This window comes from Pseudovirgaria hyperparasitica (genome assembly GCF_010093815.1).
Source record: "Pseudovirgaria hyperparasitica strain CBS 121739 unplaced genomic scaffold EJ05scaffold_12, whole genome shotgun sequence".
In the NCBI taxonomy this organism is placed as follows: Eukaryota; Fungi; Ascomycota; class Dothideomycetes; order Acrospermales; family Acrospermaceae; genus Pseudovirgaria; species Pseudovirgaria hyperparasitica.
Window position 1 is genome coordinate 1,153,141 of NW_022985560.1, and position 16,004 is coordinate 1,169,144.

Sequence of the window (16,004 nt, forward strand, 5' to 3'; positions counted from 1 at the left end):
TAAGGCCATAAGGCGACAATGACGAAGGATATAATGCCTGAGGCAGAAAGAGCACCGACCCCAAGTATTCCTAAACACCAAAACCGTGTCGCGTGCATCTCCATGATCCAAGCAGCATCAACAGCACATGCCATGTAATTGCTCAATGTCGCTCTTCTTACATTCTGCTCGTCCTCTTCGCGCTTCTTTCTTGGCGCGTCCTCCTGTGAACACCTCTCCAAAGACATGGCTTTCCAAGTTTGTGTCACCTTTCGGGACATCTTCAATTCTTGCATATGAACGCCTCCATTCTTCTCTACAAACGCAGAGACTGCTCAATCAAAATAAGATAGAACGATGGAGGCCGCAGTGTGTAGCCCTGGGCTCTCTGTGTATCAGGCATGCTGTGCATCCTAAACAACTCTTCCATGTTGTACTAACCTACTCGGCAGACGAGCATATGCGGCGAACCACGACAATAATTCAGATACTCAAAAGGTAAATTGTGGCATATTCTGTCATCAGCACCTGAAACCCCTTTCTCTACATGTCTACAATCTTCACTGTTCTCTTCCATAAAGTCACGTGCTGGACACAACGCATCAAACCCAATATCAAAACCTCTCGTCTGCTTTTCCTTTCAATGACACAACTACTCGAACACAAATTCCCATAAAGCTAATGCATTCTAGCCCCATCCACCACCATCACCACCATCCAAAACCCCTATCACAAAAAAACTTGCCGCCCTCACCTCCCACGAACAGATATACAACGTCCCCAACATCCTCACCTTCACCCGTCTCCTTGCCGCGCCCGCTTGCGGCTACCTAATCCTCACCTCTCAACCCCTGCCCGCTCTCTGTCTCTTCCTCTACGCCGGCATCACCGACCTCCTCGACGGCTACATCGCACGCAAGTACTCCCTCTCCACAGTCGTCGGCTCCGTCATCGACCCCATGGCCGACAAACTGCTCATGACCATCGTCGTCACAACCCTGGCCATGAACGGCGGCATGCCAGCCGCGCTGGCAGTATGCATACTGGGCCGAGACGTGAGTCTGGCCGTAGCCGCGCTCTATTATCGCGGCGCGAGTCTGCCCGCCCCCAAGACGATCGCGAGGTATTGGGATTTCAGTCTGCCGTCGGCGCAGGTCCATCCTACGACGCTGTCAAAGTATAACACTTTTCTTCAGCTGCTGCTGATTGGCTGGCATATGGTCCTCCCGCTTATGCCTGCGCCGCCGGCGCTTCTTGCGCCGCTGCTGGGCTCGCTTGCGGGTGTGTTGCAGGGTGTGGGGATGGCTGGAGGGGGAGCGGGGAGCTGGGATGCGTTTACGAGGGTGTTTCAGGTTGGGGTTGCGGGGACGACGCTGTGGAGTGGGATGAGTTATGCGTTTTTGAAGGATGCGGTGACGATCTTGGGGACGGATGAGAGGTTGAAGGAGAGGCAGGGGAGGAGGGGCAGGGCGATTATTGGGGTCACCTACGCAGGCTTTATTGCTGTTGCCGGGTGGTTGGTCTTGAACGCGGAGGGGAATGGTGAAAGGGAGGAGGATCATAAGGAGGGAGCGGGAGAGATATAAGAAATAAAGTATGCGTGCAGGGAGAGAACCACGTCTTGTTGGCTCCATTATCTAAGTATAGTACAGGTATATTCAAGTCTCCTGTCGTACTGGAAGTTATATAGCTTCGTCGTCTGTATCGGGCCCAATCACCAATTCTCCGTAGTCTTCATCGTCACTGTCGCTGCTCTCAGCAGTGGTGGATACCACGGGCACAGCCGTGACACTAGAGACAGGGGCAACTACCGTGACCGGCTGGGACGGTAGAGTCTCGTTCTCGGTAACTGGTGCTTCATCAACAGGAACGGGAGGAGCCTCGACACGCGTTCGCTTGACCACAAACGACTGCTCAAGAGGTGTTGCCGCTGGCCGTTTTGCCGTTGTGGAATCGGTGACGTCCACCAGGCCGGGAGAAGGATCTGAAGTCTTCGTCTCAGAAGTGGCATATGAATCCTCACTAACCATTGCTTGATCTGTCTTCTCATTGTTGTCGTCTCGTGCTTCCGAGCCTGTTTTCTCTCCATCCTCCACTTGTTCAGTTTCTTCCGGTTCTTCCTCGACCTCCATCTCATCACCATCATCGTCATACACTTCCTCGTCTTCAAGCAGATCCGTCCCGACGTAATGCCGTATGGCTGGCATTCGCGGTCTAAGCAGACCTTCAAGCGCGGGATCATCTGGACGCAGTCTAGCTGCTAGAGGCAGAAGACTAGCCGTCACTTTCTTTTGCAAGGCTCGCGGGTTCAGTATAGAGGCTAGCAGAATATCCTTGTTGTCAAGGAGAACAGCGATGCGCTCGATCTCGGACCGTACTTTGACTGGCATCAGACTTGTATGGATCGTGGAGAGATAGGCGGACAGAAGATTCGATGCAGCGGATTCAAGTCCAGGGAAGCTAGTCTGGGCAGTGCTGCTGTGATTTGCTGCGCCGTTATTCTGCTTTGTGGTACTGTTTGTATGGCCTTTCTCGAGACCAGCTGTCGCGCTCGGCTTCTCTGCTTGCGGGAGAAGGTCGAGACAGGCCGGTCTCACAATGGAGGAGAGCGATGTCACCGTTTGTTTGGTGAGTGAACGACCAGCGATGTCCAACAAGGCTGTAGTAGCCAAGTATGCAGCGCCCCGGATCAATGGCACGTCTTTCTCGGCATCGAAAATTCCAATGACCTCTTCGAGCGATACATGCGCAAATGGAAGACAGGCGCTTTTAAATCGAGCAACCAATGAAAGGAGAACCTCCATCGCAGCTATATGAATGCCCGGCAGAAGAGTAAATAGTGCGTTGCGCTCATCTTTACCGATCTGGGGATTGTACTGAATACCATCTCCCCAGTTTGCTGATCGACCGTATGGTACTGCAAGTGACAATATCCGACTAAGCAAGTCCGCCAATAGTCCGATTCGAAAGTCAACAGGAGCAGTCGTGTTTGTCGTGACAAAATGCCTCAACAAGCCCAGAAGTCCAACAAGCCGCTCACCGCCTGCATAGATGCCATGCCACGGGGGAGACTTGAGAAGGCCTCCTCCAGTCTCACGGATATCTTCGCTGAACGAAGCTACTGTGACTGAGTTTTGTCTTCCTGTTGTTGACTGCCATGCCTCAATGATAGATCGGAAGACACGGTCTGCTACAGAATGCGCAGCCTTGATTGTGCTATCGTATGACTGGAACCACTCCTCCGGGCCCTTGTCCTTTGGTGCTGAGAAGTGCAACAGGACAAAAAGTCTTTGGGCAGCATCTACAGTCTCAGCATCGAGTGTTGGTACTAAGGCCTTCTTGGTAGGGCTAGTTGGAGCTATACACTGAGATAAAAGAAGGTTGATCTGGGTCAGAAACGGGCGGAAGATGGTAGGATGTCGCGGAAGAAGAGTGTTGAAAGCCTCGAGGACTGTAGCCAACAAAGCTCTCTGAGAGGATGTATGTTGTTCTACCAATGACAGAGTCTTCGGAAAGACCAGGCTCATGCAGCTCGTGACAAAGGGTGTCAAAGACGGAGTGGTGACTTCTCGGACTAAAGTAGGATACTCCTTTGACAGATAGAAGATTCTCGTGAGCGTGATGATGGCGAGCTTCTTGGTAGTTGGCGGATCTGGCTTTGATAACGTCCCAAGCAAGTTCTGCACCCAAGGCTTGCATTTCTGCAGCACTTCCCATCCTCCCAGGGAGATAACGCACTTCACCAAAACAATAGCGGCCCATCTTCCCTGAATGGAACGGTCTTGGAGTAGGGTTGAGAGTTGAGTCCTCAGCCTGTTCAGCGCGACATCGGCCTCTGAGGCTTTCTTAGAGTTGGACTTGGTTTCAGACGATAGTAACTGTCGACACGATGCAAGTGACCCCGTCAGATATGGAATGCATTGCGGTAGCTGTTCCACTGGTGTGGAGTGAATTCGGAACGTGACTGCTTTGAGGATCGCCAATTGCGAAGGACCTTCAGGAGTGGCCATGAGTCTAGATATAACCTCCACGCTGCTTTCAACCCGCTGAAACTCTTCACTGGTGTTGGATGGTTGATATTATGCTGCATGTGAAGTCCTTAAGGCCGAGATGATATTTTTTTTCTTTGAGGGACTCAGCGCTAGGGTGCTAGGGTCGCTGTTCGGCCCGTTCATTCAATGGGATCGCCAGGTTACGTCTCGTTGTCAAGGATTCATTATCCTTGACGTTACCTGTGTGTCTACAGCTTCTGTATACTATACTCCTGAACATGTCAGATTAAGTCTCCAAAGCTGCTTGCAGCTGAACTTGAGCCGAACTTTTTCACAACGCCGGCCTTCTGTGTCACCATGAAGGTATGTGTATCTATCGCTCGACTCACCCCTCGGTTCCGTCTGCATTCCACACCGCAGCCTCACCCACACTCATGAACCATTTACTCATCTGGTGTCAGCACCCAGAATCCGAGAAAGCCGGCCGCTACATAGCCCAATTGGACACTGCGCGCTGCAGTGGACATTGGTCAGATGTCTCGGAACTCACGCGCAAAGTGGAGAAGCACGCGCCCCATCGCAAATGTATCAGTGCAACAACTCAACACATATGGCTCGGAGCTAATGCTTCATGCCAGGCCTTATACTGACAGCAAGAGCTGAAGCCCAGATAGCAGCGTATAACGAGCGTCGACCGGCCACCGCGGCTTCTACATCCACAACGAGCCTACCTAAACTCATCCCCACCCTCATTACCGCGATCGAAGAAGAGACGGAGTACAAGCAAGATGCATTTCAGGCAAATGTGTGTTTGGGCTGGATGCATTCCACCCTTGACGAACCTGGACTTGCAGTAGCTAGGTTTCCCAAGGACCTGATAGCTAGCTACAGTCAACTCAAGGAGGAAGAGCAGCTCACGGCCTGGACGTCGACGTGTGTGGTTAAAGGCGCATATCTCAAGGGTGAAAGAAGCTTACTATCAGCCATAGAGCTATGTGTTAACATCACGTATTAGGCATATCTCAAGAGAGGAGTAGCGGTGCACAAGGTGCGATACAGACGTACAGTTCGATCCTACCGTTCCTGTCCTCTATAGAGTCGATATCCTCTACTTCGTCCGAGTTCCAGAGGTGGACCGAGCTGCTTCTCAGCCGACTTTGTCTTTTATCTGACCAATCACTGCCTTCCGAACAAGAAGTTGCAGCCGATCAAGCTTTGCTGGCATACAGACTGTGGACCAGATTCTTCGCCCAAAGAGCGCCTACGTCCACGAGTACCTTTAAACCTCTAGTCTCCTCCCGTAGACGTGTACTCAAAGCATATTACGACAGCCTCTCGATGATTTTGCAGAAGGACTTGGAGCATCCGGCTGCCTTGGCAGTAATACCTGAAAATGCAAGACTCCACCAGCGTGCAGAGTTAAAAAGGGTCGAGGCATTGTACGAGACGCAACTGTTGCAAGAGACGCAGTTCCCACGGGCTACACAGAGCAATAATGAGGTGGAACTCTGGGTGGATGCTGTCATCGATAATTGGAGAGTACTGTGCGGCCCGACGTGGTCTGACGAGGAGCTGGGTGAAGGGGGCAAGCCAGGCGTAGCCCGCGAGGTTCTCGACGTGTGTTTGTTCGCAATATCGAAAGCCAACATCCCATTGCTAACACGAGACAGATTCTCTACCGCGCTGCAGCAAAGACATTCCATTCTACTCAGATCTTACGACATTTGTTTAGTGTACACTCATACCTTGCAGAGTTCCAACTTGCTTTCAAAGCTTTTGATTCCTACTTGGACTTGGTGACTAGAAGCAAAGAGCGCACTGCGAAAAGTGGCGAAGAGGATCTTGGGTTGGACAAAGACGATACAATTATTCGTACTGCTGCAGAGGCCATACGTGTGCTCTGCAGATTTGGTACCAAGAATGAAGCGGAGAAGGCCAGAACTATAGCAAAAACTATAGAGGCGTGGCTACGACAAAGCTCTCCCTCAGGTGCGCCGATCAGTCCTACTCACAGCCGAGCGACCACAGCGGAGTCTATAGAGCCGATTGCAGAGTCGCCGCTCTCACCAAAAGTGCGTGCACTAGCTTTCCGTGCTATTGGCATCAGTCAAGCACAGTGGGCTCGCCATACCTTTGAAGCATCCGCACGATCGACATTACAGATTGATGCTGTCAAGAATCTTCGCAAAGCCTTAGAGCCTAGTTTCGAGGCACAGAACAACCTGGAGAGTCAATATGCGCTTGCTTTGGTTCTCGCCGAAATGCGGGATATAAGCGGTGCTACACGCGTGGTCAAGAATGCGTTGTCATCAAAATCGCAAGAAACGGCGCTGCTGCCTGACGGGGAGATCCCTGACGAGCAAGAGGCTGATGAAGACGATTTTACAAGAGAAAGGAAGCTTATGCCATTCTGGCATCTACTTTCCTTGCTGCTAACGGCTCGATCTGAGCCGCAGACTGCTATCAAAGCATGTGAGGCCGCTTTCGAGCAATTTGAGGACCCAGAGATTCTTTTCGGAGCCGGCGACCAGTACCGGAGCTCTCATCTAAATGACATGTCGCCCGTGGATGAGAAAAGCTTAATCGCTACCAAAGGCTTAGTCGACAGTATGGAGTCATTCGAGAAGGAGGGAATTCTTCAGATAAAGATGACGCAGCTTGCTCTTATCGAAATATTAGACGGCGCGACCGTGGCAGTCGATTCGAGCGACGAGCTTTTGTCATTATTCGGACGTTTGTATCCGGACACAACGCCTGGGCAGCGGAACCTTCCAACACCTCAGACAGTGGTGCCTCCGAAAAGTTCGGTAGGTTCGGTGCGACACAGCATATTTCGCAGGCATTGGGCGTCCCACACCAATGCAGAGAAACCAATTGAGGGAAGCATGCCCGTATCCAGTGATACTTCGACCCTTCATTCGCGCTCAGCGCCAACGCCAGCCCCTGCAATTCGCGTTACCGATGAGGAGAGTAGAAGCAAAGCAGACGTCAATCATATCTTCCGTACATCTAGTACCAACCAAGCCCCACATCGGAGCGGTAGCAAATTACAAAAGAAGAAGTCCGCCAGTCTTCATCGGCAATCCTCAGAGACTGCAGCCCCTCAGCCCGACTCCGAGCCAGATCTCCCCAACCCAAATGCGGACTACGGGCGAGCGAATTCGATTGCATCATCTAAGTTCCGTGTGCAGTCTGGCGCAGAGAGCTCAGGTCCGCACTCAGTCGAAGGAGGGCCAGGCCAGCACATTGGCATTTTGCCGCATAACATGAGTCATACAGCTGCGCCTGCTCCCATAGGTCACGTCCATCAACCTCCAAGGCAGGATGTCAGGCTACCATCTGCATTGCCGCGATCTGGCGTACTTTCGCCGGAGCCAAGATTTCCTGCGATTCAAGAGAGACGTCATAAGACGTCCTTATTGAGCGACATATGGCTTTATATCGCTGAACTATATTCTAGAGCAGAGCAGTTTGATCAATCAAGGGAAGCCATTGCAGAGGCTGCAAATCTTGTGCAAGAGTTTGAGGCTGAGGTAGCGCGTAACTCTTCTTCGAGTCTCGCCACTGCTGAAAAGGGGTGGGGTGGCGGAAAGAGCGTGGACGAGCTCTGGGCCGATGTCAATGCGACCGTGAGTAATAGTAAGATCATCATCGTAACAACAGTACTAACATCCAGCTCAGCGAGGCAACGTTACTCAGATGCAGAAGCGACCACATGATGCACTTCAGCATTTTGAGGTTTCCTTGTCCCATTATCCTTACCATCCTGCCGCCATCGTTGGACTATCTTCCATCTTGCTAGATATACATTCCCAGATAATACCTCAGGAACCGCAGCGAAGCACGGGCATGCTGACGCCTTCAATATCGATAGGTCAGAAGGGTGCAACAAAGACAGGTTCTGGCAACCACGAACCCAAGATCAATGATTTTCACAAACACCAAGTCCATCTACAAGCGCCATCAGCAGCAAATAAGGCCACGCCCAGTGAGCTGAACCGTCTTGCGGCGCGTGATCGCGCTTATGGACTTCTATCATCATTGACGAAGCTTGGGTCTGGCTGGGACTATTCGGAGGCTTGGTATACCTTAGCCAGAGCGTATGAAGAGGGCGACCAGATAGAGAAAGCAAAAGAGGTACTATGGTGGTGCGTAGAACTGCAAGATGCGAAGCCAATAAGGCATTGGAGTGTCGCCGGCAATGGGGGAACATTGTTATAGTTGGAAAGTAAAGAGAAGATACCCCTTCATTCGTTGTTTGACGCTGTTTACTCGGCATGGGCGAGAGTTTCACTGGCAGCACAGGTTGTTAGGAGTTCTAAGTGAGAATCTCCGAGAGTCGTGAGGTCTTACCGATAATCTAGATACTGCAGTCGCGACCGGCACAAGCACTTAAACAACGGCTTATTCATCAGACGAAACGAACAATACTCTTCTACCGCACAAACACAGACACAGGCATCCTACTGGAGTGAAGTGAAGATCTTTCCAGTGAACTGGCGATAAGCCTGTTCTCTCTATCTAATTCACTGCTTATTTTCTCGCCTAGAAGCATTTTACACCTCGCTCACCTTGATCTTACTCCCTATAGCTCCACCACGACTGCTACGACTGCTGCCGTCGCTGTATAGCGCAGTATCGCCTGAATATCAAGCACTTGCATGCCCATGGCACCCGTTGAGGAGGATCATCCGATACACGGGTGGCTAGAAGGCCTTACAACTGAAGAGGCCGCAACGGCGTCGGATCGTAAACCTCTGCAACCACCAACTACTCCTCGATCTCAGGGCTTCGCTACCTTAGATCTACCCTTCAGTCACTACGACTCGCCAAATTCCACCTTCACACTTGAAACGTCCATATTCGAGAGGCACAACACGGAAGTCTGCGAAGATGATCGCCTAAGCGTTAGTACTGGTGCATCTTCGGTGTACTCTGCTAGTGACCAGCCAGATACCGACTCTACGAAACACAGATCTTCCAATGTAGCTACTACTACTAATCTAGCTCCCCACGATGAATCAGCTCTTGGGACGCCTACGGAATCACCGCCACGCGACCTTGTGGTGAATACGGAGATTCCGTCTCTAACAAAGCCAATGTTGGTATGGGTCACATCGTGTCTCCAGTGCGTGCTTAAAGGGCTTCCATGCGACAAGACTGTACCTCGCTGCTCACGATGCCTGCGCTGCGGTGAAGAAGGTCACTGTCTGTTGCAATTCGTTCCTTACCACGATTCGTGGACGACGCCAATTCTTGTACGGTTTTCCAGCGATGACCACCAAGTCACTGAGGAAAGAGAGGAACAACAACGTGAGGTACGCAGAACCAAGACTACGATTTGCGCAAGATCGGTTTACTGACACCCTTTTAGCTTCTCAAGAATTGGCAATCCCGAGTAGAGCGTAGAAATTGGGCCTTACCTTTTGTCGGCAAGCATAGCAAAGCAGCGATCGTTCACACGATCAAGGGCACCTTTCTCAGATGCCAGCATAATCCGACGCATCCAGGCCGTGGTGAGGGCAGGGAGCGGCATGCAATGCTCGAGCTTACGAGTGAGGCAGTGAGGGATGCCCGACAGGTCTACACTTACACTCCCGTTTGAGGGTATATTTAGTACGTCATATGAGGAGCGGAACATCATAAGCATTATACAAGCATATATTGCAAGATCGAGACGACACGGTATTAGTATATTGATCAGCATGGAATGGAGCATGAAAGACATTCTAGCATTAGCAAGGAATGAAATAGATATATCTGAGCAGACCAAACAGGTCGTAGTTTGAGAAGAGATATCGCGACTACTTGAATGCAAATAAATCTACACTCGTATTTTCAAGTCCCGTACTTCACAATCATACCCTTCACATGGGAATTAAACCCCTTCTGTATTCTACCTGATTGTTGCTATTAACTACCGTGCCTAGACGAAACATCCTCCAGTTCCCGCTTCGAGCGTCGAGGGAAGCATAGACCCTATGTTCTACCGAACCTCGGAAGAAGCTGTCAAGCCCAAAGAGGAAATCTACTAGATACACTTTATTACACGATTAACCAATCATACCCCCGTCTACAAGCTATCGAGCCCCGCCTTTGATGCACCGGTCGTTTGAACATTCAACATCCCAGTTACACAAATCTGACAAGAACTAATTAGTTTTCCGATACTTCACTCTCTCTCTCACTCTTTGACCTCCCAAGCTTCCTCGCCTCCGCTCTCACCTCGATCTTTTTCCATACCACACAGTCCAAAGCTAAACCAAAAAAAAAGCATCCACCATGACAGCTACTCCTCCTCCTCCTCCAACCACCGACATCCTAGCCGCACTCAACCGCGACGGCTTCGTCGTCATCCCAAACGTCCTCTCCCAAGACGAACTCGCCAACCTGCGCGCCGCAAGCACACACATCGCCGCGCAAACCCGCGCCGGAAAATGGCCGTACATGCGCACGCTGCCCAAGCAATTCCCGCCATGGCCCTCTGACCCGTCGCGCGGGATATGGTAAAAACCCCACCGCTCCATTTTTTTAACCTTTAACGAGAGAAAACTGACGTTCGTTCACCTAGGGGCGTGCAACACCTCCTCCACCCATCCATGCCACACGGGTCCACGTTCGCGGCGTCGTACTTCCACCCCACGATTGCAGCCGTAGTCAGGACGCTGCTGGACTGCACGGATGACGATCTGATCATGGAGCTGTACAACCTGCTCGTGCGGCCAGACGAGGACTTTGCGTTGCGGTGGCACAGGGACGACATTCCGCCTGCTGCGACGGCGGATGAGGAATTGGCGAGATTGAACGAGCCTGCGTGGCACGCGCAGTGGAATCTGGCGCTGTATGAGGATAGCAGCTTGATTGTTGTGCCGGGGAGTCATAGGCGTGCGAGGACGCAGGTGGAGCGGGATGCGGATCCGTATGAGGGGAGTCTGGAGGGGCAGAGGGTTGTGAGCATGCAGCCTGGTGATGCGGTGTTTTATAATAATAATATACTGCATCGGGGGGTGTATGTGAGTAGCAAGGAGCGTATGACGCTGCATGGGAGTATGGGTCATGTGAAGGGGAGTAGGCACAGGGCGCGAAATGTGCTGCAGCATGGATGTGGGGAATGGGTCGATGAGTGTGATTTTGGGGGCTTGGAGGAGGGAATAAGTAAGAGGGCGGAGCTGATGAGGGAGAAGTTGGTGGTGCTGGGCAGGGAGGGCGGTGAGGTGGGATTTTCGCAGGATGATTGAGATTTGAGTGGCGGACGACAGGCGATGGCGGGAGTAGGGAGGGACGGGGTATCAGAATTTCTTGAGGTTGCTTGCGGTGGTGTCAGAGCATACGTAAGGTTCGTATGATTTTGCGGTCGTTGGGTGTCGTTCTCATGCACATGCGCATTCGTGGGCTTGTTTTTCGATCGTACCTGAACTCTCACGGTAGCATGAAACGCGTTTTGACTGATCACTTATGAATCCCCAAATTACGAGCACCCTATTGTGTCATGCGAGGTTGCCTTCTCGATGAAGCGAGTTTTGGTGAATTCCAGGAGAAAGCTGGTGAGATCTCCACCAAAAGCACAGTGTCCATGTCGCAGATGACCGACTATCTTCAAGTGAGCAGTTTTCCAAGTTCAAAGTTTTCACAGTTCTTGCTGGTTTATCTTGGGCCGTTGAAGGATTTCACATTTTTATGAGCCTATCCGACAGTAAATGCAGGCGCCGTAGAAAGACATGCCAATGCAACAACCCACATGCAGTCGATTGATTGAGCGTTGTCCGGCTGTTTATCAGCTAGGACTTTGCATGTTGTTGCTCTCATCCTCTACCCACGCTCCATCTCCTCGTCTTTTCCTGCCTTAACACCGTCGAAAGAACACGTTATATCGAAGAAGGGTAGAGCATAATACGAACGGAAGCGCCGAAGGTTTTAGGAGGAAGGTTGTTGCGGAATTGGGCCCGGACGAGGCCAGAGTTGCCTAGATAGCGTGTCAGCGAATGCTATTTAAATATTCCAATGTCTTCTTCATACCGTGTGGCCGCGTAACCTTGCCCCAGATCACTCTGATCTTAGATCCACGGACCTCTTTTTGCGCGCGGTACACGAATGCGACCTTCTTGCCGAGATAGAAGCTAATTCTCAATGTTAATTCTGTGATGACTTTGTGCGAGTTCACGGCTTTTCTTACTTCGACGCTTCCTTGTCTGCTACACCCTCAATCTGAAGCAGACTGGTGTTTGGGTTGGTGTTGCGCTTACCACGCTGGTAGCTGACGTGCTTGCCCCTGATGATATCATGTTAGTCGTCTACCAATCTCATTATTTCCATATTTCATTGGCCTTGAATCGGATCGTGAAGACGAATCGCAGGTGTCGCAGACACGGCTTTGCGAGCGAGGTGGGTGGCCATCGTTTATGAGCGGTAGTACTCACTTTACGTATACTGCGATGAGACATATATCAGCATGTTGCGTCTAGAGTTGGGGACTGCACGAAACCGTAGATGGCATCGAGCGCTGGTGATAGATTCCAAGGCGAGAGCTGGATTGCAGATGAACTTACGTCTGTGGCCGGCTTCTGAAGGCATCTTGAAGACTTCCTAGACTTGATGAAGGGAGATAAGTGTTGGAGAGAGACGTCGAGGGTGGCTGCTGGGTTAGTATGAGGATTGACATGAAGTCGTGGTGCGCTTCGTGATGTTGCCTTGAGTGTGCGAATAAGCGAGCCAATCAGACTTAGGACGCCAAGCTTTCTCAACGCGACAGCCTACCTACCTTCGTCCAACGTAGGTCGGGTTGTACCCAGGTAATTAGATTCGTAGAAGCAGTCTGGACATCATTGTTATGCTTCCTCTCCCTTCTACTGCTGTATTTTTACCCTGCGCATCATATAGAGACCACTCATACCGTAATCTCTTCCACCACTGTTGCTCCATTTGCTACGCCCAAACTTTTGCGCTTCCTCATCGCAAGTAGTCCTGCCACTGAATTGTCATGCGGGCCCCCGTCACAGACCTCCGATGAGGGGAACATCCAAGCCTACCAGTTAAAGACCACTCGTTGCGATACTCACTTTGAAGAGTGTACGTAAGATCAACCACCCAATATCGTACTTACATGTTCGTTTTGCATTGGCCGATTTCTGTTCGAATGGAACAATATGGTACTCGAGGCCCAACAACGGGCACGGAGTACTTTCCACAGATAACAAGAAAAATCTCTACCGTTTCAGCTAGACGCGATCCGATGCAGACGCGAGACGATGTAGGCATGACATGCACACGTATGGCAACAATTGCCTGAAGCAGAGTATGATGAGATGCATGGCGAGATCGGCGGCACAGTCGTCAGAGCCAGAGCAGGGGTCTCACCGAACGCTCAGGAAAACAAAATGCCATACAAACGGACTTTAGGAAACACACTAGAATGCCCGTCTGCGCCGAGAGCTTTCTTTCTTAAGCTGTCAAAGACCAACGAAGTACGGAGCTGCTAATTTTTATGGGGAGCTTACTGAGCGCCCCTGTCGAAGCGGCGTCCAGCCTGCTCGGAAAAGTTCTCAGCTTATCGCGATGTACAGACGCTCATAACAGCTCCGATGGCGTTGGGTGTAGTGCGGAATAAGTAGTACATAACAATATCTACACGATCGCATTCGTGGAATAGCTTGCAATCTCATTATTCCCAGGGGTTGAAGAGCGGATAAGCTATACAGGTCTGGCACGGCACCTCCCTGACTTAGCGGGGGGCAATCAGATCCCACGTAGGGTGAGGTCACCGCCCGCAGCGAAAGTTCCGCCGCTCGCCGCCGATAAATCCAGCAACCCCACTACTTCACCGAAAAGTCAACAAGCCTTCCTCACCCCTCGAGTGTACCCTTCGTACTATCTTCTCTCTCTTTCGGACATACGTTGTGATCTTCAAATTATAATTTCCGTGATACTACTCACAACCTTTTTCCAGCGTTCCTCCCCAATCATCACTCTCTACCCCACAGGTCATCATGGCAGACACACTCATCCAACCAGAGGTTGAATCGAACGCCGGGTAGGTTTTAGCATTATTTACTTCAGTAGGATCATCAAAGTACCAGCGGCACTCTTGATACCTATTTCTTTCGGCAAGCGCTGCCATGATATCCACGAAGACTCGCAGCAGTCATCATCATCTTGTTGGGAGCTACCCCGCGATACACCATTCATCAACATTGTACCTGGCTGATTGTAACGATGCATATTTAGCACCCTTGAGCTGAAAGACAATACGGTCATTGTCGTCCTTGGAGCATCCGGCGACTTAGCAAAGAAGAAGACTGTAAGGCAATTATTGAACAGCATTAGAGAAGTCGGCTAACGCTTATATAGTTCCCAGCTCTATTCGGACTCGTAAGCTCCCCATCATGATATACAGGTCGTGAGTCTAATAGTCTAAAGCACCGAAACAATTTCCTCCCAAAGAACATCAAAATCGTTGGGTATGCGCGGACGAAAATGGATCACAGCGAGTATCTACGGAGGGTTCGACAATATATCAAGACTCCCACAAAGGACATGGAGAAACAGTTGGATGAGTTCTGCGAGATGTGTTCGTACATCTCTGGACAATATGACCAGGACGACTCGTTCATCAACTTGACGAAGCATCTCGACGAGCTGGAAAAGGGGCGCAAAGAGACAAATCGAGTATTCTACATGGCTCTGCCGCCAAGCGTCTTCATTGATGTGTCAAGGCACCTGAAGAAGAACTGCTACCCTAAGAAGGGTATTACTCGCGTTATTGTGAGCTGCGAAAATCCCAAGCCCCTCCTCCTTGGAAGACATGTTCTGACTGAGATTGATAGGTCGAGAAACCCTTCGGAAAGGATCTCGAAAGCTCGCGAGAGCTCCAGAAGGCGCTTGAACCAGACTGGAAGGAGGATGAAATCTTCCGTATCGACCACTACCTCGGGAAAGAAATGGTGAAAAACATACTCATACTACGCTTTGGTAACGAATTCTTCGGAGCCACCTGGAACAGGAACCACATCGATAACGTGCAGGTGAGAGATAATCTGATACCAGAACGTAACATGGTTTGTCTCACGACGTGACTTGCAGATCTCATTCAAGGAACCATTCGGCACAGAAGGACGCGGTGGGTACTTTGATGAGTTTGGTATCATCCGTGACGTTATGCAAAACCGTAAGTTGGCTTTCTCCATATTCTGCTCCAAGGCTGCGCCTGACACTGAGTAGATCTACTGCAAATCCTTACACTTCTCACTATGGAACGCCCTATCTCTTTCTCTGCCGAAGATATCCGCGACGAGAAGGTCCGCGTGCTCCGTGGTATGCCTGCTCTGGAGCCCAAGAACGTTATCATTGGCCAGTACGGCAAATCGCTCGATGGCAGCAAGCCAGGCTACAAAGAGGACGATACTGTACCAAAGGATTCTCGATGCCCAACTTTCGCCTCTATGGTTGCATACATCAAAAATGAACGATGGGACGGCGTGCCTTTCATTCTCAAGGCTGGCAAAGCGCTCAATGAACAAAAGACAGAGGTCAGAATCCAATTCAAGGATGTCACTTCTGGTATCTTCAAAGACATTCCTCGCAATGAACTCGTCATTCGCGTGCAGCCAAACGAAAGTGTCTACATCAAGATGAACTCCAAGCTACCAGGTCTAAGCATGCAGACGGTTGTGACAGAGCTCGACTTGACCTATAGACGACGGTTCTCGGACCTTAAGATTCCAGAGGCATATGAATCTCTCATCCTAGACGCGTTCAAGGGTGATCACTCGAACTTCGTCCGCGACGACGAGCTTGACGCCAGCTGGAGAATCTTTTCCCCTCTCCTACACTATCTTGATGACAATAAGGAAATCATCCCTATGGAATACCCCTATGGTTCTCGAGGGCCGGCAGTTCTGGATGATTTCACTTCATCGTACGGCTACAAATTTAGTGACGCCGTAAGTAATCGACAGGTTCCGATGACTATGTACCCTAACAACACCTAGGCTGGCTACCAGTGGCCGGGCAACGCTGAGCAGAACAAGCTATAAAGCC

At 50.8% G+C, this 16,004-nt stretch overlaps 7 protein-coding genes across 7 annotated transcripts; 5 read left to right on the forward strand and 2 right to left on the reverse strand.

Moving 5' to 3' along the window:
* The first annotated feature begins 97 nt into the window (after nt 1-97).
* On the forward strand, nt 98-1,916 carry EJ05DRAFT_478204 (uncharacterized protein). The gene is made up of 3 exons (XM_033744410.1): nt 98-378; nt 432-477; nt 672-1,916. The coding sequence occupies exons 1-3, from the start codon at nt 146-148 to the stop codon at nt 1,563-1,565; spliced, it is 1,173 nt and encodes a 390-aa protein (XP_033598635.1). The 5' UTR covers nt 98-145; the 3' UTR covers nt 1,566-1,916.
* Nucleotides 1,639-4,063, reverse strand: EJ05DRAFT_539969 (uncharacterized protein). The gene has a single exon (XM_033749567.1). The coding sequence runs from the start codon at nt 3,987-3,989 to the stop codon at nt 1,662-1,664; it is 2,328 nt and encodes a 775-aa protein (XP_033598636.1). The 5' UTR covers nt 3,990-4,063; the 3' UTR covers nt 1,639-1,661.
* Nucleotides 4,064-4,405: 342 nt separating this feature from the next.
* On the forward strand, nt 4,406-8,192 carry EJ05DRAFT_502650 (uncharacterized protein; the record flags this gene model as incomplete). The annotated part of the gene is made up of 5 exons (XM_033747293.1): nt 4,406-4,556; nt 4,610-4,933; nt 4,987-5,588; nt 5,642-7,600; nt 7,653-8,192. 5 exons carry the CDS (start codon nt 4,406-4,408, stop codon nt 8,190-8,192), a joined length of 3,576 nt encoding a protein of 1,191 aa, XP_033598637.1.
* A 220-nt stretch (nt 8,193-8,412) lies between these two features.
* EJ05DRAFT_92776 (uncharacterized protein) lies at nt 8,413-9,624 on the forward strand. The gene is made up of 2 exons (XM_033750066.1): nt 8,413-9,289; nt 9,346-9,624. Exons 1-2 carry the CDS (start codon nt 8,633-8,635, stop codon nt 9,574-9,576), a joined length of 888 nt encoding a protein of 295 aa, XP_033598638.1. The 5' UTR covers nt 8,413-8,632; the 3' UTR covers nt 9,577-9,624.
* Nucleotides 9,625-10,253: 629 nt separating this feature from the next.
* EJ05DRAFT_539972 (phytanoyl-CoA dioxygenase family protein) lies at nt 10,254-11,209 on the forward strand (the record flags this gene model as incomplete). The annotated part of the gene is made up of 2 exons (XM_033749568.1): nt 10,254-10,477; nt 10,543-11,209. The coding sequence occupies 2 exons, from the start codon at nt 10,254-10,256 to the stop codon at nt 11,207-11,209; spliced, it is 891 nt and encodes a 296-aa protein (XP_033598639.1).
* Nucleotides 11,210-11,495: 286 nt separating this feature from the next.
* On the reverse strand, nt 11,496-12,806 carry EJ05DRAFT_92854 (60S ribosomal protein L33-A). Its single transcript, XM_033750067.1, has 6 exons — nt 12,518-12,806; nt 12,389-12,398; nt 12,145-12,240; nt 11,988-12,088; nt 11,710-11,934; nt 11,496-11,654 (listed from the first exon to the last, which is right to left on the reverse strand). Exons 1-5 carry the CDS (start codon nt 12,540-12,542, stop codon nt 11,837-11,839), a joined length of 330 nt encoding a protein of 109 aa, XP_033598640.1. The 5' UTR covers nt 12,543-12,806; the 3' UTR covers nt 11,496-11,654; nt 11,710-11,836.
* Nucleotides 12,807-13,954: 1,148 nt separating this feature from the next.
* Nucleotides 13,955-16,000, forward strand: EJ05DRAFT_487984 (glucose-6-phosphate dehydrogenase; the record flags this gene model as incomplete). The annotated part of the gene is made up of 8 exons (XM_033745658.1): nt 13,955-13,998; nt 14,193-14,265; nt 14,316-14,336; nt 14,385-14,729; nt 14,792-14,989; nt 15,048-15,132; nt 15,186-15,907; nt 15,956-16,000. 8 exons carry the CDS (start codon nt 13,955-13,957, stop codon nt 15,998-16,000), a joined length of 1,533 nt encoding a protein of 510 aa, XP_033598641.1.
* Between the last annotated feature and the right edge of the window lie 4 nt (nt 16,001-16,004).